The 21,066-nt window shown below is 36.8% G+C and overlaps 1 protein-coding gene across 7 annotated transcripts in view; it reads left to right on the top strand.

Annotated features, from left to right (window-relative positions):
• The window catches only part of LAMA2 (laminin subunit alpha 2), a 618,419-nt gene that overhangs the window by 510,369 nt on the left and 86,984 nt on the right, over nt 1–21,066 (top strand). For all 7 annotated transcript variants that reach the window (XM_021936880.2, XM_021936881.2, XM_021936883.2 and 4 more), the window contains one exon: nt 17,935–18,037. In XM_021936880.2, the coding sequence (XP_021792572.2) occupies nt 17,935–18,037 (103 nt within the window). The remainder of the gene's footprint in view (nt 1–17,934; nt 18,038–21,066) is intronic.

Genomic DNA, 21,066 nt, shown 5'->3' with positions numbered 1-21,066 from the left:
TGTATGCCCAACTTTATGGCTAGATGGGTCAGAAAGCACCCAGTTCATGAAAGGCAGTTTAGGTTGCAGAGTGACTTGATGATGTACAGTCAAACGTTCAGTTTCTGCCAAAGCCCAACAGGCCAAGAGCTATCTCTCAAATGGACAGTAGTTATCTGCAGAAGATTGCAGGGCCTTGCTCCAAAATCCTAGAGACCTCCACTGTGATTCACCTATGGGAACCTGCCAAAGGCTTCAAACAGCATCCCTGTCTGCCCCTGACACCTCAAACACCATTAGATCTGCTGGGTCATATGGCCCAAGCGGCAGAGCAGTTTGCACAGCAGCCTGGACCTGTTGCACAGCCCACTCAAAACTGGCAGCCTTTCAGGTCACTCAATAAGTGGGCACTGTAACACACCCAGGAACAATGCTTTGCATCCTTCAATCCAATCAAGTTGACTCTTAATATTAATCATCACAGTGAATGAATAGATTTTCTGTGATGTTGGCTCCTTGGAATGACCGCCAGAGGTAATAAGCACACTCTCAGTGGTACTAGGATACGAGGTCCTCCTGTGCCCATTTCCACTGGAAATGTCTTAGATGCTGTGCTCTTCAATCAGGTATATCCAAACAACAAACAAACGAATAAAATAAGATTAATGTAGAATGAATTCCATAGTTCAGATTCTTAAAGATAGTGGAAAATTACCACATAATCACCACCTGTTTTGAAACATTATCTTCTTTCCTTTCCTCCCTTTCTCCAAGTCAATGGAATGTCCTAGTTTAACTTTGATGTGGAAAATTTAGGCAGTCTTCAACCTCCCTAGGTATGCCGAATTCAAAAAAAAAAAAAAAAATGAACCACATTTTTACTTCCCATGGCAAGTGGAGTTCTCCACTTTCTTCTGTTCCTCTTATTCACCTTGAAATCGCTGTCATTTTGCAAAATTTCTCTCTGTCTCTGTCTCTCTTACATACACATACACTCACAATGTTCCTTAATATCTTCTAATCCTGAATTTCCTTTCTCAATTTGTTTAGTTATATCTTCATTAGCACAAGTATACATATGTAACAAACCTGCACGTTATGCACATGTACCCTACAACTTAAAGTATAATAACAATAAATAAATTAAAAAAAAAAAAAAAAGAAATGAGTATTAGAAATTGGGAAAAGTTTATACTGGTTGTATTAGGGTTCTCCAAATAAACAGAACTGTTAGAAGATGGATAAATAGATACATGGATTGATAAGTGACAGATAGATGAATGGATGGATAGGTAGATAATAGGTTGCTAGATGATAGAGAGACATAGATAGATAGATAGATAGATAAATAGATAGATAGATAATAGATAGCTTAGATGATAGATGGAAAGAAGAGATTCATTATGAAGAATTGGCTTATGTGATTATGGAGGCTGCAAAGTCCCAGCCATGAGCTGCAGACCCAGGATATAGTTCACTTCGAGTCCAAAGGCCAGAGAGCCAGGGGAGTTGATGGTATAAACCACAGTTCAAGAACTAGAGAGAAAATGAGATGAGATGTCCCAGCTCAATCTATAAGGCAGAAAAAAAAGGGAAGGAATTCCTCCTTTCTTTGCTTTTTGTTCTGTTTAGGCCCTTAAGAGATTGGGTGATGCACAACCACCATATTGAGGAGGGCAATCTCTTTTACTCTCATCCAGAAACACCCTCACAGACACACCCAGAAATAACGTTTACTCTAGGTGCCCATGGCCAGTCAAGTTGACACATACAGTTTACAATCACACTGGCCTTCAACTCCAGCGCACAATGTGGTCTTCCTCTTTATTCTCCAAATTCCAGTTCTCTCACTTACTACAATTATCCATATTTCTTGGAAACAATCATTCTAAAAAGCATTGACCAGGCCTTTTGTAGGCATTTCTAGGAAAAATAATATAAAATATGGAAGAAAGTGAGGGGAGTTTAGATATAATGCATTTTTTTCATAGAAAAATGATAGTGAGAAGGTTAGTAAAGAACTGTGCTGTGTAAGCAAGATGTAAGCTTTAGACAAGGTGAAGAAAAGGGGAGAAGCCTGGAAAAAATAATATCATACAGAAGGAGAATATTCTTAAATATATGAACTTCTCTTATAGAAAATTTCCCAGTGTTCATTCTTAATACAAGGAGAGTAAGAACTCCACAGAAACCTCAAAAAGAACTTTTTCTTGCGATGGGGTTAGCTGTCTAAGGAGTAAACAGGACTTTTGAAACTTTACTCTTAAGTGACAGATTAGTGAGGAGGAAACACGCTGATAAACACTGAACTACTACAAATACACTTCATTTGCTATAAATACACTTCATTCACTGAACTATAATAAAATTCACTTCAAAAGGAATGTAAACAAAATGAAAGAACTTGGATATTAAAGGGGTAAAAGTGAACAGAAAGATAGAAACTGTGTACAAATCTAAGTAAGTATTGTGAAAAGCATAATGATAATAATTATTAAACATGTGGAATTAAAAACAAAGTGGAACTAAAACACAAGAGACTAATGACATGGAAAATGGAGCAGGTAGTCATTATTTAATAAACGTTTTTAAGATTCTTGAATTCTGGGGAGCTAATTAACTTTAGTTTTTACTAAGAATATGTATTAAACATTGAAGAAAATTATAGAAAAATAAAATTGACAGTATTTGAGTTCTCCAGAAAAACAGAACAAATTGGAAGTGTATATATACACAGATATATATATATGTTTTAAACAATTGGCTTATGAGATTGTGGGGTCTGGCTGCAGGGAATAGTGAATATTACCGTCTTGAATCCAAAGGCAGTTTGGAGGCAGAATTTCTTCTTCTTCAGGGGACCTCAGTAATTCCTCTTAAGGCCTCCAACTGTTGGATGAAGCTCCTCAACATCATGGAGGGTGACCTGCTTTACTCAAAGTCTACTGACTGAAAGGTTAATCACATCTAAAAAATACATTCACAGCAACATCTAGACTGCTGTTTTACCAAAAACCGGGTACGATAGCCTAGCCAAGTGGATATAAATTAACAATCACAAACAGCTAAACATTCCAAACAAGCAGACAGAGAGAGAGAGAAAAAAATAAAGAAGTGTGAAGGGAAGGAGAATTTTCAATCAGTTCTGTAAAAGGCAAAAAAAAAAAAAAAAAAAATAGAAAAACAGAAACAAATTGTAAATATAAAACATAATGGAATTAAATCCAAATACAACAATCAGGGTAATTATCACCAGCTGCCTCAAAAAATAACCCCTGAAATCTCACATGATGGACATAATTCAAGTTTATGTCTCACATCACAACCCAATGTGAGTTATACCACCGTTTACATCTTGTAGTGACACCATACCATGTAGCCTCCAAGGCAGGGAAGAGAAAAAAAGGAAGAGACATGCAAGCCCCTACCATATTGGCTCCTGTGGCCTGGACCACGTCTGGTCTAAGTCATTGACCAGAAGTAGCCATGTGCCCCAAGCTAACTGTAAGGGAGGCCTGGAAAAGTAGGAAGCACATAGGATATTTGCTGAGCACTAACTATCTCTGCTTCAAGTTGTCTTCATAATAAATGCAAACATTAAAATTGACAGGTAACAATGATTTTCATATTGGATTAAAATGTCTGAAACAAAGGCATTCGTCTATATATGACTTACACAAATACCGCAAATCTTAGGGGAACAGAAAGACTGAAAATGAGAGATAAGGAGTTATTAGGGATAAAGAAAGTGATCATGATAGAATAAAAGGAAGAAGGAAGACTAAAAAATTACGAGCCTGCAAGGTCATAATAACAAAACCTATGGATAAATAAAGATAAATATATCAGAATAAGAACATTTTCATATGTATAACAGGGAGTGATTTTACCATATCTCTCTTAAAAATTGATAGATCAAGCAAAGAGACACAGATATTAAAAGTACCTTAAACAAGATTACTTAATGGCCTTATAGAACTCTATATCGACTAGATAATTAATTCTACATACCCCATTATTTGAAGTAACTCATGAAGAAAACAAAGGACCACAACCTAGATCACAAAGCAAATATCAGCAAATCCTAATGATCCAATAGCATCTAGACTACATTCTCTTATCATAATGCAATACAATTAGAAATTGGTGTAAAACAATTGACCAAAAAGTTTTAAAATAAAAAACACTTCAAAGTAATCCATGGTTTGAGAAAAAACACAGTTTAAATTTACAAAGTATTTAATAACAGAATGGAAATAAAACTTCACCTCAAAATTTGTGTGTGCAAATAAAGTGCTACCAACAGGAAAATGTAGTTTGGAATGCAGATACTAGGAAAGGATAAGAACTGATACTAATTATCTAAGGTTTCTGCTCAAGGTGTTTAAAAAAGTACACAGAAAGAAATAAAAATAAAAGCAGAAATTAATGACCTAAGGAAAAGCATTAGACAGGGTTGACAAAACAGAAAGCTGATTCCTAGAATAAACTAGCAAATAAACAGAAGACAAGAACAATTAAGCAAACAAAGAGAGACAACACAAATGAATAGGATCAAGAATGAAAAGGGGATCATAACTGTAGATGCAGTATAGATTGAAAAATAAAAATTGATATATTGGAGTATATGAGCAACTTTATTCGAACACATTTGAATACTTAGGTGAAGTAAACAATAAGATTAGAGCAAAATTTACTCAAAAAGAAATAGTACACCTGAGAACTATAACCATTAAATAAATTGAATCAGTAGTTAATACAACAAAATAACAATGTGTCCAAAAATGTCAAGGACCCATTATGCAATTTGTTCCAAAGAATAAAAAAAGAAGAAAAATTTCCTCAGCTTATTTTATGAGGTTGATACAATCTTGATGGCAAACCCTACAGAGGACAGTACTACAAAGAAAACTATAGGCCAGTTATTTAACTAGAAAGAGAAGCTATAAATGAAACACTATAAAACTCAATTCAAATGTACATATTTTAAAGATCTATAAATATACAGTAAAACATTAACATTTGCCAGATATGGATGATGGGAACAGAGGTGTCTGTATTAATTTCTAATCGTATCTATATTATTTCTTACTTAAATGTTTTAATTAAAGTGAACCTAAGAGGAGATAGAACATCAGTCCTGCAATAAAATCTGTTCTAAAATAATAAAGAAAATAGGTCTAAAATGAGTCTGGAAATGAAACAACAACCCTCATCCTTTATACCAACAAGAGGTTCTGAATTTCTTTCCTTTTCTAAATTCATGATGCATGCCTGTTTTCATTTCTTTTAAATGATCAGAGGCTGATCATTGCAAGCAACAATCCCCTGACCTAACTTTTCTCTCAACTAAGCTCGTAGCTCCAGGATCAACCATTCCAAATCTTTCAAATAGTTCTTCTTTTACTACATCTCTTAGTAATATTATTGTGCCATCATGTATTTAATTAAGTGGGGCATTATCTGTTTAATTACTGCTATGATAAAGGAGATGTAGTTCACTTAGAGAATATCACATCACATTTTCCCACTCATCAATTTCCCAATATAGGTACATTACTATGTTTAGATTCTTCATTTTTTAACCTAATATACTGAGAGCGTTATTTCCTGTATAAATGGTAGACTCTATGCTCTTTAAGATGAAGCTATTTATGTCCTCATTCTTCCCTTTAGCTTCATTTTTTCCTTCTCCTCTCAACTTCTACCTCTTTAACTTTGATATTGTGAGAGTCTTTACATTTTATCTATGTCCATAATTGTTCCATAGCAGAATACAGAAGTCCCTTCTCTGAAGCCATTTGATGCCTTAAAGGACTCCCTTTGATTTTTTTGTCAGTGGGACATTTGATGCTTTATTGCCAGTTGCTCTGTGCAGGAGAGAAGGGGTATTCTGTTCCATAAAATAACTTGCAGTGAATTATTCCTTTTTATTCTCACAACTGACTCTCATTCTCTACCTTACCTGTTCTTTTGAAGGCCTGGCCTTCTCCCAGTTTTTTCTACCTCCTTGCTGGCATTTACCCTATAGTGCAAGTTGTGGGTACAATAACTGAAAAAGATTGAGGAGCAGGAACTATCTAAATAAACCATGGTGGCTGAGTGCAGTGACTCATGCCGGTAATCCCAGCAGTTTGGGAGGCTGAGGTGGGAAGATTGCTTGAGCCCAGGAGTTTGAGACCAGCCTGGACAACATGGCAAAACCCTATCTCTACTAAAAATACAAAAATTAGCCAGGCATGGTGGCACATGCCTGTAATCTGAGCTACTCAGGAGGCTGAGGTGGGAGGATCCCCTGAGCCTGGGAGATCAAGGCTGCAGTGAGCCAAGATCATGCCATTGCACTCCAGCCTGCATGACAGAGCAAGACCTTGTCTCACACAAAAAGAAAATAAAAGGCCCATGGTGGTGTGGCTAGGAAACAGTGCCCACCCTGCCCAAAGGGAAGGTTTCTTTGCTGAATTTATACACTTTCTTTGATCGACTTCACTTTACTCCATCAGTTTTACTCTCCACCAATCTCCCTCACACAGTCACTCTATTTTACTTAATCTCTTGGTAGTATTCTCAGAATTCAAATTTTAAATTAATTTATCTATATTTCTGAGGAGCTGTTCGTTTTCCTACTGTATATTTTGCTTTCTCCATGGGAAAGATATGCTTGGGAACCTCATGCAGTCTTGGCAGGAGTTATGTAGCCACTGGGCTAGGTATGTCAGAACACACAGCATAGTGAGCCATTCCCTGGCCAGTTCCATCACCCAGAGCCAGACCCTTTGGGCACTACATAGACTGCTTGTATATGGGAAGCTTGTATATGGGAAGTTCTGACGTCACAGGATCCTTGGAGTGTTGCTTCACCAGCTAGAAACCTCTGTGGCCGGTGGCACCTTTACCTGAGTTTTGCTCAGGTCCACTGGGCTCGTTATGCCCACTCAGCCTGGCAGGCTACACTTGGCTCACACTACCGCTACTGGGCTGGATCCCACGCCTGCCAAGGGTGATTCGGGGCAGAGTGGCGAGGGGCGTATGAGTGAGCATGGGGTCCAGCCACTGTGCACAGCTAAGCGTGCCAGCTGCAGTGGGCTGGGCAGCTCCAGGTCCTGGCTCCATGCGAGACTGTGGCTGAACCAGACATACTACAAGTGGTTTCCACCACTGGCACCAGGGAATGCAGTGGCACCCAGGAACTTGGAGATGCCAGGAACCACAGAGGCTGAAAGAGGGTCTCACAGCCCTGGCTCAGGGAGCTCTTAGGTCTCAGCTCACCAAAAGGCCACAGCTCTTCTCTCCTGCTCATTGCTGTCAACATGGTGAGCTGCGGAGGAGGGTGTGTTTCAGCCCTGTTTGTGTTACAGCTCTTTTCATTTACACCATTTGGGGGGTCCCAAGTTCTTGCCCCACATCCAGGAAGCATGAGGTTTGCAGACAACTGGAGGGTGAGCAAGGTGAAGAGGTGCTTTACTGAGTGACAGTGCAACTCTTAGGAGGCCCGAAATGGGTAGCTCCTTTCCACAGGCAGGTAATCCCAGCATCCGTGCAGCACCCTCAACAGAGGGGAGACACACAGTGGGTAGCTCCTATCCACAGGTAGATCATCCTGTTGTCTGCCCATGTCTGGCTGAGTCCAGAGTTTTTTATGGGCTTCAGAGGGGAGGAAGTATATGCTGATTGGTCCATGGGTGGCCACGAGCTGGCCCAAGAAAGCACCATAAGTTCTCACTCTAGTTTGTGAAACTGTACTTCAGGCAGTCCCTGGCTTGAAGGTGGGGCTTCACCGAAGGCCCACCCCTTTCCACCCAGGAGCCTGTCTACCTCCTGCCACCACCAGCCTTCCATCCACAGCGCCCACTGGCACCCAGGCTGTTTATGCCGAGGGTCACCTTCAGGCCCGTGCAGACCCACCCTCAGCTCCCTCTTGACCTCCTTCCTGTGCTCCTTGGCATCCAAAATCCAGAAGGGGCCAAAGTAGCAGGGGGCTAGAGTGTCAATGCCGCCCTGAGCATATGCACACCTGGCTGGGTTGCAAAAGCCTCAACTTTGCTCTGAAATCAGCATGGGGGCTGGGAACAGGGAGAGTCCAGGCAGAAGGGGCAGGCACTTCTGAGCCTGTAGTGGAAGAGAGGTGGCCCGAGAGCACAGGGATGCCAGGGTCCACAGCTGGCTGGATGGCTGCAGCTGCACCCAGGAGGGCAGGGCTCCCCCACCTTCAACTCGGAAGGGGACATAGCTCCCACCTGTTCCTGGCTGCCACCACCTCTGTGGAGCACAAAGCCAGACAGGCTGCCACTGCCATTACTGAGACCCTCTTGCTCTCAGAAGAGTTTTCATGGCCGGCTGCCTCTGTTTTCTCTGCTTGGTGACTGTGGTGTTCTGTTTTGTTCCTATTTCCTTTTCTCAGAAAAAAACGTCTTTAGAATTAAAATTTCAGCTGACGATAGATCCCCTCTCCCCAGGGAGCAGAAATATGGATATCCCTAAAGATCTTGAGTGTTTCAGTCTTTCACTGTTTTACACTCAATATTCCATGATTGTTATCTAGATATGCCTGGTGGACAACAGGTGATCGCCAAATATAGATTGTCCCTCCCACCTCCAAATTCTAATGCTAGAAATCGGGGATGGCTATGGTAGTCCAGATTTTCAGAATTAATAAGATATTTATATTGCCCTAAGAGATATGGAAGTTGAACAAAATAAAAAAATTCAAAGTAAAAACAAATAAAATTACTTTCTTTCCCTGTTTAGTTTGAGGTCATGTGTAAATATCAGTGAATGTGATGTCATAGAGGATTTTTTGTTTTTTATCAGAATTAGGTTCGAGTTGTATTATGGAAATTTCTAATCAAATTGAGGGAAGATGCTAGCAGGTCAGAATTTGGGAATTAGATGATCTGGCTTTAAATTCAGTACATATTGTCTATGTAATTAGCTGTGTCACCTAATGTATTAATAACACCTTTTCAAGAAACATTGTGCCATCTGTTCTGATTCCTCCATTGGCTTAATTCCTATAATAAATATAGTTTCCAAAGTTTAGAACTTAATTTTCAGAATTTATTTTAATTGACAGATAAAAGTTGTATATATTTATCATGTACAAAATAATGCTTTGAAATAAGTACACATTGTGGAATGGCTAAATCGAGCTATTTAAAAATATGCACTACTTCACATACTGATCTCTTTTTTGTGTTGAGAACACTTCAAATCTACTCTCTTAGCAAAGCCACGCTGGCTTTTGTGATTTTTGTTTGTTTGTTTGTATATGATACTCTCATTTGGGTCAATAATTTTTTTTAAAGTCTATTGGAAGCAGAGAAGTAAACTTTTTGACCCAAACTTAGATGTATTTAAAAGTTCAAGGCATAAAATGATGTCTCAGGGTTTGTGTCATCAGTCAGAAACACAGAAACTCTTTTGAACAATGCCACAGTGCAATCTAAGTTTGATCTAATTTACTTCAAGACAACAGTGCTCTTGGTGCCATCCTACCTGCTCTAATTTCTACCCCTAAGTAGAATAATCAACAGGTGAGATTGCTATGTTGTATTTGATCCTGGACATTAACTGGAGGGAAAACGCGAAGCCCTCTAAAAATGGTATCTAACTTAATAGACACCTCTCCATTACTTTTGCTCAAAACTAAGACTCTTTGTGGTATCTGCCCACCCCACCTCTAGTAGCCAGCTGCTAGTCCAGGTTCTGTCTCATTGAAGCAGTCTAGTGGTACCCATAGGTTCTGAGCAATTGCGGGTGTCATGCTGTAATTGAGGAAAACCATTCTTACTTAGCTTTATATTTTTGAATGCTCCCTTGATTGTCTTTCTTGGTGTTCCCATCAAGCTAAAAATTCACACTCACAAATTTTAAATTATCATGAGCATTTTGGGGGATTTCCTATTTCATCTCTGAGTCTCCTTTGCATGCTCAGTTGCTTTCAATCTTGACAGAGACTCATCTGATCCAACTACCACTCTTAGGATATGCTATGCAAAGCCAGGGACCTACAGCCTTTTAACAGATTGTTGCCCAAGGCCATCTCTTTGGGGTGTTTCTTGACTCATTTTTTACTCATTATTTAATTTTAATAACCTATAGTACTTAAAAATATACAGCACTATATAAAGCACCTTAAAAATTGATGCATAGTGATTTTCTTATTTTAAAATTGTGTATGATTTTTTAAATTATTACAAAAGCAGCTATTATAGAAAATAGAAAATTCAGAAAAACAAGAAGGAGAAAATGTAAAATGTGCATATGAATACTTACTTTTATAATATCCTTGTATATCTACTCATATATTTTCCCATGCAAATAGTTTTTGTACAAATGGGTGATGTTTATGTAACTGTTTCATAGCTTACTATAGCAAGTAACATCACATACATATTTTTAAAAATATTCTCAAAAACATATTTTTAAAATGTATATTGAATTAGATTGCACTATTTATTCTGAGAATTCACATTATTATAGTAAGAACATTATCCTTGATTTTGATTCATAGTCTAACATACCAAACTCTAAATTTCTTCTGTTACACACTTTATAAACATAATGCAGCCAGTCACCAACCCTTATATATATAGCTGCACATTTTGAACAGTTTTCTTTATTGAAAATATTTTTAATTTAAAATCATCTAAGTTTTATATTATCTTGGCACATTAACCCCTGTGGACATGTGTGAGACTTCGCTTCTAAAATAAATTATTTCATAAAGAGAGAGTAACAGAATAAGTCATAAGCCATGCTGATGAATTTTTAGTTACTACTGTCTTTAAAAAATAAAAACAAAAACAGAAAATAAATATTTTACATCTTCTTTTAGAGCCAACTCTTTCAATGAATTCAAAAAATTCATCACTAATAAAAAGGTAATTTGAGGAACATTTAGGAAAAAAGCATAATATATAAAGCAACGTAAACAATAACTTTTAAACTTGGTTGTTTAGAACATCACTGGGGTACAGGTTAGTCAGCCTGATAAACTCTAACTTGCCTTCAGGTCTCATCATCACACCTCCCTCCTCCAACAGAGCCTCCTCTGACAGCCAAACATCTAGGCATTTCTGTGCTTCATTATGGTGATGATTGTCTTTTTTTATAAGTGACTGTATTTGTTTGTCTTTCCCCTTCCCTCCACTCCAGTTCCATTAGGGAAGGCATAGTCTTTCCATTTTGAATATTTGGTGCTTGAGACAACTAAAAAGTTTTGTTGGGTAAATAAATCAATTCACTTATCTATTAATCAATGGCAGTATGCTTTAGCGAGAGGAATTATGAATATTTAATAAATAGTAGGAAGAGGAAAACAACATGTATTAAAATGCAATTAAATGCCAAGCCATCTGTGGAATCCTAACAGACTTTATAATTTCAGTTTTTCCTACTATAATGTTTTAAATTACCTCATATTTTCATAAACAATTATTAACTAATAAAAACCTACAACTTACATAAAAATAGACTCTTTTGCATGATATAGTTGAAATTTTTATATAACTTGTATATCCATATGTATGAATATATATACGTATACAGACACAGAGAAAACCAAGAATTTATTGTTTTAAAAAAAAAACTCTAAAAAACAAGAAACAAAATACCTTTCAACTCAGAGACTCTCATTTATATTTCACATATGCTGTAGACACAGCTCAGGAACTCAGATGTGAGGCTTATGCATATGTATAAAGTATAATTAGCTTAGAAAATGCTGCTTCATCACCTGTCCTGATATTGTTGATGGGCTTCAATAACTTACCAAGCAATGCTGGAAAAGATTCTCTCCAAATTCCAGTGAGTTGAAACGGTGCTTTTCACCCATAACATGTTAGTGTTTTCCATTTCCTTATCATATGAAAAGTCTGTCCTTTAAACCCGGATTGCTGGCAGACTGCTTGTAACTGACAGTTGTACGCCACAAGCTCTTTACTTTAATGTGTTAGAGAGCTTCTTGAAACATTGAGGCATGTCTTTTCCTCCAAATCTCTTGATTGTAACCTCTCAATTCCACAGTGCTTGCATGAGGTGACTACTCTCTTTTCTCTGGCCTATTCTATTACAATAACCAATTGATGGTTCCTTTTTTCCCACACAGCTGCCCAATACATCTTCCTGGACTACAGCTCTGATCACACTCTCCTACTCAGAAACTTTCAATGCCTCCAAATTGCTCATTGCTCAGTTTCCTTAATCGCACCTTCAAACCTTCCAGAAATTGACTCTGACCTGTCTAATAGCCTTACTTCTCCACATTGCCTTTGACAAACCCTACAATCTTAGGGAGCTAAAATACTCGCTCTCACATCCACGCATCGAAAGTCCCTGCCTGCCTCCCTGCCTTTCCTTATACTGTTTCTACTATATCTTCTACATTCCCGTATATACCACCTGTCTTCTTTGATCTGAGCAAGGAGTTGTTGACTAAGGATCCAGGAAGAAATCACTGACTTCCTAAAAAGCAGGAAAGAAAAAATTGCCTGGAAGCAAAGAGCAGGTGATATTCAGAAATGCAAGAAGATAGAAAATTAGCAACACGGAGGTCTGTATCAGTAGATAGCCTTCAGTCAGGGCCGCCATGTTCCTGGATGAAGGTGCAAGAGTCAGTGGAAAATCAATACACTGATAATCATCCAGCCAGACTAATCAGAAAAAAATAAGAAAAGTCACCAACTACCAATATCCGGAATACAAGAGGTGAAATCACTACAACTTCTGCAGACACTAAAGGGTGTTAAGGGGATATTATGAACAATTTTATGGCAATAATTCAACAATTTGGATAAAAAGGGCAAATTCTTTGAAAATCACAAACTACCAAAACTCACTCACAAACAAATCATCTGAATAGTTTCATACTCATTAAAGAATTTAATTTGTAGTTCAAAACCTTCACACACACAAATTCAGTTCCAGATGACTTTACTTGTGAATTCCACCAAACATTTAATGAAGAAATAATAAACTCGTTCAGAAATTTAAAGAGGAGAAAATACATCCAACCTCATTCCACGAGGCCAGTATTACTCTGATACCAATGTCAGACAAAGATAGTTTTTAAAAAAGAAAATTATATTATATAACAATATCCTTCCATGAACATAGATGCAAAAGTTCATGGCAAAGTTATAATAAATCAAATCTAATGATTTATTCAAAGGATTATACATTATCACTAAATGAGATTAATCCCAGGATATAAGATTGGTTTAATATTTGAAATTAGTCAGTGTAATTTACCATATAGCAAACTAAAAAGCAAACTATATAATCACCTAAATTGACATAGTAAAGGCATTTGACAAAATGCAACATCTATTGTTTTAAAAAACAGCCTACTAAGAGTAGGGGAACTTCACTACTTGATCACTATAAAAATTTATTTTTTAAAAAAACCTAACAGCTAAAATCATACTTAGCAAAAGACTAAGATTAGGAACAAGGCAAGGATATCTGCTTCCATCACTTCCGTTTAATATTGTACTAGAGATGCTAGCCAGTACAATGGGCAAGAAAAAGGAAATAAATGGCACCCAGATTGAAAAATAAGTACAATTGTTTTTATTCATAGATACTCTAGAAGTCTAAGCATAAAATCCTGGTGGTTCATGCCTGTAACCCTAGTGCGTTAGGAGGCTGAGGCAGGTGGATCGCTTGAGGCCAAGAGTTTGAGACTACCTGGGCAACATAGCAAGACCTCATCTCTACAACCCAAAAAAGTTTAAAAAGCATAAAATAAAATGCTATCTATTAAAAAAAGTTACTAGAACTGAAAAGTGAGCTTACCAATGTTATAAGGTATAACATCTATATATGAAAATCAATAATTTTAAAGACTGGCAAAGATACGTTGGAAGTTGAAATTAAAAGGATACAGTTTACAATAGCCTTAAAAATGCGAAAGACCCCCTACACCGAATACTCTGGAGATAAATTACAGAAAATCTAAATAAATCAAGAGAGATACCATGTTCATTGACCAGAAGATTCAATATTCCTATAATCCTAGTTTTATACATATTGACCTACACATTCAATGCAATCTCAGTAAAAATCGTAGCAGGCTTTTTCCTAACAATTGACAGGTATATTTTAGAATTCATATGGAACTGGAAAGGAGAAAAATGTTGGAAAGGTTATACTACCTGACTTCAATACTTACTACCAAGCTATGGTAATCAGAAAGTGAGGTGTTGGTATCAATATTGACAAATAGATTATTAGAACAGATTAAAGAGTCCAGATATAGATTCAGACATGTGTGATCAAATGATTTATGACATAAATACAAAAGCAATACAAGGTACATTTAACAAATTCTATTAGAGGAATTGAATATCCATGAGCAACAACAAAAAAATGAACTTCAGTCTGTATCTTGCACCTTATTTCAAAATTAACTCAAAAGAGATGCTAGACCTAACTGTAAAACATAAAAATACATCTACAAATATATAAGAGAAATCTTTGTGATCTTGGGTAAAGCTAAGATTCTTAGATACAACACCAAAAGCATATCCTCAAAAGGAAAAAAAATTAACAACTTAAACTTCATCAAAATTGAGAACTTCTTCCCTTCAAAAAAAAAAAAAGCACTTTTAAGAAAATGAAAAGATAACTACAAACTAGTAGAATATATTTCCAAATTACATATCTGATAAAGGACTCACATCCAGATTATTCATACATATCATTCAAAACTCAAAAATAAGAGCAAATAGCCCAAGAAAATTTGAACAAAAGATTTAAACAGATACGTCACCAAAGAAGGTAGAAAATAAGCATGTGAAAAGATGCTCAATGTTATTAGTCATAAGGAAAACACAAAGCAAAACCAAAATGATGACCAATTAGAATGTCTAAAATTTTAAATGACAGGTTATACCAGGTATCAACAAAGATGTAGGCAAATGCAACTCTCATACACTGGTGGTGGGAATATAAATAGTTCAGACACTTTAGAAAACAGGTTGATAATTTCTTAAAAACGTAAACATAAATTACCGTATGATCCAGCCATTCTGCTTCTATGTATTCACTCCAAGATAAATGATGGCATATGTTCACCCAAAAATTTGTACACAGATGTGTACATATCCCTATGATGAAATACTACTTACCAATAAAAACGGTCAAATATGGATACACACACAACATGGATGAATGTTGAAACTATGTTGAGTGAAAGAAGCCAGACAAAAAGAGAGTACATCCAGAATGGTTCCATTTATATAAAATTCTATGAAATGCATACCTACAGTGATGGAAAGCAGACCAGTATTTTTCTGGGGACAGAGGGAAGAGAAAGAAGGATAGAAGGAAGGGATTCAAAAGAAATGATGGATATATTCTCTACCATGGTTGTGTTAATGGTCTCATGGGTGTATATATTCAAAACTTATCCAATTGTAAATTGGTTTGCATGGTTTGTTTATGCCAGTTTTACATCAATAAAAGTATTAAACAGTATGGTCATCTCTGGTCCCACCACAATTTCCACAGCTTAGATTTTAGCCTCTTTCACTGTCATTTGGGCCATCTTCCTCTCCTCTCTCTTACCTATTCCCTTTATTTCCTTTTTTAAATTCTTTTCAAATTTTTTTAATTTTTGAAACTTGTATTTTAGGTTCAAAGGTACATGTACAGGTTTGTTATATAGGTAAACTCTTGTCATGGAGGTTTGTTGTATAGATTTTATCACGCAGGAACTAAACCTACCACCCAATAGTTATTTTCTGATTCTCTCCTTCCTCCCACTAACTACCCTCAAGTAGGCCTCAGTGTATGTTGTTCTCCTCTTTTCTTTGTGTCCATATGTTCTCATCATTTAGCTACCACTTATAAGTGAGAACATACTGTATTTGTTTTTCTGTTCCTGCATTAGTTTGCTAAGAATAATGGCCTCCAGCTCCATCCATGTTCCTGCAAAGGACATGATTGTGTTCATTTTATAACTGCATAGTATTCCATAGTGTATATGTACCACATTTTATTTATCCAATCTGCCACTGAGCCTATTCCTTTTATTTTCTTATGCTCAGCAAATCAACCTTTTTTCCCCACTGTAGTCTTGTGACTCACTTTGCACACGTGAGGTTAGCTTTAAAATTATGACTTTTAAATGCTTGTCAGATTATATTCTTACAAAAAGGTATTCACACTCCAAGGCCCTGGGGAAAGCTGTTTTCTTTTTTCTTTTTTTTTTTTTTTTTTTTTTTTTTTTTGGTCTAGTTTTATCTAGTACTATAAATGGCCCATATTATCCTGGCGATTCAGGACTGTATTATCATCCTTGGTTATTTTACTACAATAATATTGGCATCTACTGAGACCTACTTTACCTCTATACATTTTATCCCTTTCCAAATTGACTCAGACTCCTGAGTTTTAAAAATTCTTCTCTCCACTTTTTAGAGTTTTCTCTTCTCTTTGCTCATTGTCAGACAGAACGTCAGCTGTCACTTCTGCTGTTTTCATGTGTTTGTTTAGAGAATCTTCACACATTCTTTCACTGTAGTTTCGTGTCTCTAAACTGTCAGAAAACCTATAACCAAGGGAGTAAAAATGATGTGTAAATTTGGAACAAATATAGAATCTGAGTGGGTAACCTGAGGCTGGCTTTGTGAGTTAAAGTGCATTGCATCTGTGCCATTAATTTTGACACTCTTTTTTTTTTTCCCAAGATAAATGACACTTATGTGATGTTACTGTATCTAATTCCCAAGAGAACTATAGCAATGAGAATTCCTGTTTTTCCCAGTGGAAAACATCATCAGTTTTCTGGAGAATAATTTGCCAAGGTTGTCTTTTGCAAGAACTATGTTCAGTGTTCCTTTTTATTCATGTAGATGTTTCCAATATATCTTTTTGTAGATATTTTAGTATTGTACAATCAATCTGTTCTATGAGCAATCGATTATTTACTTGAAAGCTCTTAGAATAATACATTAAAATAAATTTGACCACAGCCATACCAAGTTCTGTAATCTTTTCTAGTTTAATGTTCAAATAATGTGACTGATAAAAATAATGTAACTAAGGCAGTCCAGATGCCTTTAACAAGTGTTATGCCTGTGATAATCTGAGTTCAGATTTATATCTTCAACAGTAAGTATTTAGCATTCTCCAACCCTTCTTGCACTTGCAAAACTTTTCTAATTTAAAATTTGCACAGAAGATTCTATTTGATTTATCTCTTGGTATATATGAATTATGTAATGATTGCTGAGAAGCAAACACTATTAAAATGGATAACTAGACATTCGAGTTAAACATTCCTTTTCCCATATCATTCTATTAACTTTATGTCACCTTTTTTAATCTAAGCCTAAACAAATATATCTTTGCTTGGAGATAATTGTGGCTCAGAGATTGTCATTTAGAAGATTGTGTTTTGCCATACTGCTTTAAGATGCATTTTTAAAAAGGAGCAGTGTTCTTTCTCATTTCAGCACTTGGGAGATACAGGAAATGCTCCCCTCACTCCACAACTAGAGTGAAATTTACTTAGGGATAAAGTCAGGGGAGGTGTTTAGTTCTTAATTTGCTTGACTTCTGCAGCGCGTCATAATACTGCTCGGTTATGTCCTTGCAACACCGCCAGTTATGCATTGAGTCACTTCTGCCTCTCTTAATTTCCATAGTGTCATGCTCTCCTAGTTTCTCCTTTTCATCTCTGGAATGCCAGTCACCTTGCCAGCTCCACTTTCTCTACCTACTCTCTAAACATTGAAGTTCCTAAGAACTCTGTTCTAGATCTTCTTATACCATAATAAACAGTCTCCTAACTTTAACTACCGAAAATGTGCTAATAATTTACAATTCTATATCTGCAGCCCAGAACTCTTTCCTGAAGGTAAACTCTGTGTACCGACTGCCTTCTGGATCCCTCCACTCCATTATTCTATGGTTTTAGATGTATGACATTTGTTTTTCTGTCCACAGGCAACAGGTCCTCGGGGTTTATTAAAGGAAGATGCCAAAGGCTCTCTTCAGAAAAGCTTCAGGATTCTTAATGAAGCCAAGAAGTTAGCAAATGATGTAAAAGGTCAGTGTGGCCATAGTTTTTATTATATTCCAGTTAATTGAGTTGTTACTGATAAGATATTCTATCACACTATTGGAGAATATAATTTCTTTAGCATGATTTTTGTGATGATTCTATAATCTATTTTATGCAAATAAACTTTCTCACTAGTTTTACAAAATTTTGTCCACCTATCTCACTTCAAGTAGGGTAACATTTCACAATTTTTAAGTCTTATTTCTATAGCATCACTTCACCTGTATCTAATGTATAGTAACTTTTTGTGTAACAAGTTTTTAAGAGTCTCAAACCTAAGCCAGCCATAATGGCTCACACCTATGATCCCAGTGCTTTGGGAGGTCGAGGCAGGAGGATCACTTGGGGCCAGAATTTGAAACCAGTCAGGCAAGCATAGCAAGATCCCTTCTCTACAAAACATTTTGTAAAATTTAACCAGGTGTAGCAGTGTGAGCACATAGACATAGCTACTTGGAAGGCTGAGCCAGAAGGATCACTTTAACCCAAGGGTTTGAAGTTACCGTGAGTTATGATCACACTACTGTACAGCAGCCTGGGTAACAGAGTAAGACCCTGTCTCTAAAAAGAAAAACAAAATTAAATACATTTTTCTTTTTTTGAGATGAAGTCTCGCTCTGTCACCCAGACTGGAGTACAGTGGTGCAATCTTGGCTCACTGCAGCCTCCGTCTCCCAGGTTCAAGTGATTCTCCTACCTCAGCCTCCTGAGTATCTGGGATTACAGATGTGTGCCACCACACCTGGTAATCTGCAATTTGAGTAGAAACGGGGTTTCACCATGTTGGCCAGGCTGGTCTCGAACTCCTGACCTCAAGCGAACCTCCCGCCTCAGCCTTTCAAAGTGCTGGGATTATAGGCGTGAGCCACCATGCCCGGCCGTAAATACATTTTTCTTGTATTTTATTTCTGATTCAGGAATCAAAATGCACAAAATATCTACTGCTGTATTATGGGCTTCGTGTTAATAATACATCATTAAACATGGCTGCTCTCTGTATGAGCCATTACATTTATTATTTCATGCACGTATCTCTTGTTTCTCATTTGAATTGCCACTTGTTTCTCTCTCCAGTTTCATTCCCTACCATTTTCTGTCTCATATGTGTCTCCCCAACCTTACCTAAGTATTCATAATTCCTCCCAAACATGGTACTATTCCAGGCCTTCATGTTTTCAGTATTATTTCTTCCCCTTGGAATGCCTCATCCTTCACTTCTCTTCTTTGTCTAACTGCTTTGTCTCAGACCTTCAGGATTTAGTTCAAATGCCATCATTTCCAGGAAACCTAACACCTCATCTGATTTACATGCCCCCTCTCTGGTACAGTTATCTCATAGACTTGTCAAACCACCGCAATCATGGACTAATTAATGTTTCATCATCTTTTTAAATTTTTAAAAAATTTTTATTGATGCATAATAGGTGTATATGTTTTTGGCATTCCATCTACTTGAGGAAAGACATGGGGTTTTATTAACTGTATTTCTAGTATGCGTAATAGTGACTAGCTCAAATGAGGAAATACTTATTTTTTACAATAAATGGTGTTGGCTTACCTTACTTATCTTAGAAAGAGAAGAGGTTTTAAAATCATTTATATTTGACATGTTTTGGTCTCAGTAGAGGTTGATATGGAATTACAAGTTCTATCTCCATCATAAGTAAAATTTTAATAGTACAATTCTTCAGGCTGTGTATTACAGGTGAAATAAACTCCATACATACATAATTCTGCTCAGCAGGTACCTCGTATTACAATCTGAAGAATGACTATAAAAAGCCAAAACCTGTGTTCCTATCGTACAAATGGACTCAATCCCGTGACTTTGCGGTCATTCCTTCCTATCTCATACCCTTGCCCAGGGCTGGGAATAGGGAGGATGGGAGTGAGGTGATTCATGCAAGTGCAGGAACCAATCTTGTCTTTAAGATTTTAGTAATATCAGGGCTGTGCCCTTGCCTCTATTTCCCCACAAACACTGGTATTATAAAAATGAAGATTGAGTTCACTTGTCCAATAGGAACACAGGTTCTAGCTTTCTATAGGGACTCTACAGATTGCAATAAGAGCTCTTTGCTGTGCAGAATTATGTATGTAGGGAGTTTTATTTCACCTGTAGTACACAGTCCAAAGGGCTGTACTATTAAAGTGCCATTTATAATGGAGATCAAATTTGTTCATCATGTATCTTGTTTATTGCACCAATTTTGATTTTTTACATATTGCATTAAAATATTTTTATATTGACTGCAGAATTTTTTAATGCACCTTTAAATTTTGCACCTGAACTGAGTGCCTTAATCACCTTGTTCTGCTTCCAACCCTGCTCTTGCCTCTATTTCCCCACTTACACTGGTATTATAAAAATGAAGAAAGAATTTTATTTTTAGGCATTTTTTTTCCAAGAGAAAAAGCAATCTAAAGACAAGCACGGTAGGAAGGGTTAGGAGACAGAAATGTTCGTTAGTTTAAATTTCTTTTTTTGTAGTTCAGGTAGTACATTATTTAAAGTAATGAAAACCCACAAACTACTCAAGTAATAATTCCTCTAGAAAACCAAGCCAAGGCTATGACGGAGATGGGAATGTTTTCTTGCTACATTATGACATTTCTCTGATTTGTGGCCAATTACAGAGGTTATAAAATGGCTGTTAATCAGGGAAATGCCATATATTACCACCAGGAACTGCTGAAATAGGCCCTACAGAGCAAAACTCTTGACAGCAGCTATTAAAATAGAGATTTAGTCATTTCTCTCTCTATGGTGCCTGGAGTTAGAAGGAATAAAAATGGTGAGGCCAGTATACCCTCCATATTTCTAATTTGTTGCTTGGTTCAATTCAGTACAGTTCAGTTAGTTCGTGAACTTCAGTCATGAATGACTTAGAACTGCTGCCTGCCATTTTTATGCTGTCCTTGCCTTGTGGGAGTCTGAACTTGCCAGGAGCAATTTGTTTTGCTTTTTAATTTTTTAATATACATCTGTTAAAAGTAAATTTGCCCTTGTGTGA

Source organism: Papio anubis, chromosome 6 (genome assembly GCF_008728515.1).
Source record: "Papio anubis isolate 15944 chromosome 6, Panubis1.0, whole genome shotgun sequence".
Taxonomy (NCBI): Eukaryota; Metazoa; Chordata; class Mammalia; order Primates; family Cercopithecidae; genus Papio; species Papio anubis.
Note: the sequence above shows the minus strand (reverse complement) of the source record. Positions and strands in the feature narration are given on the sequence as shown.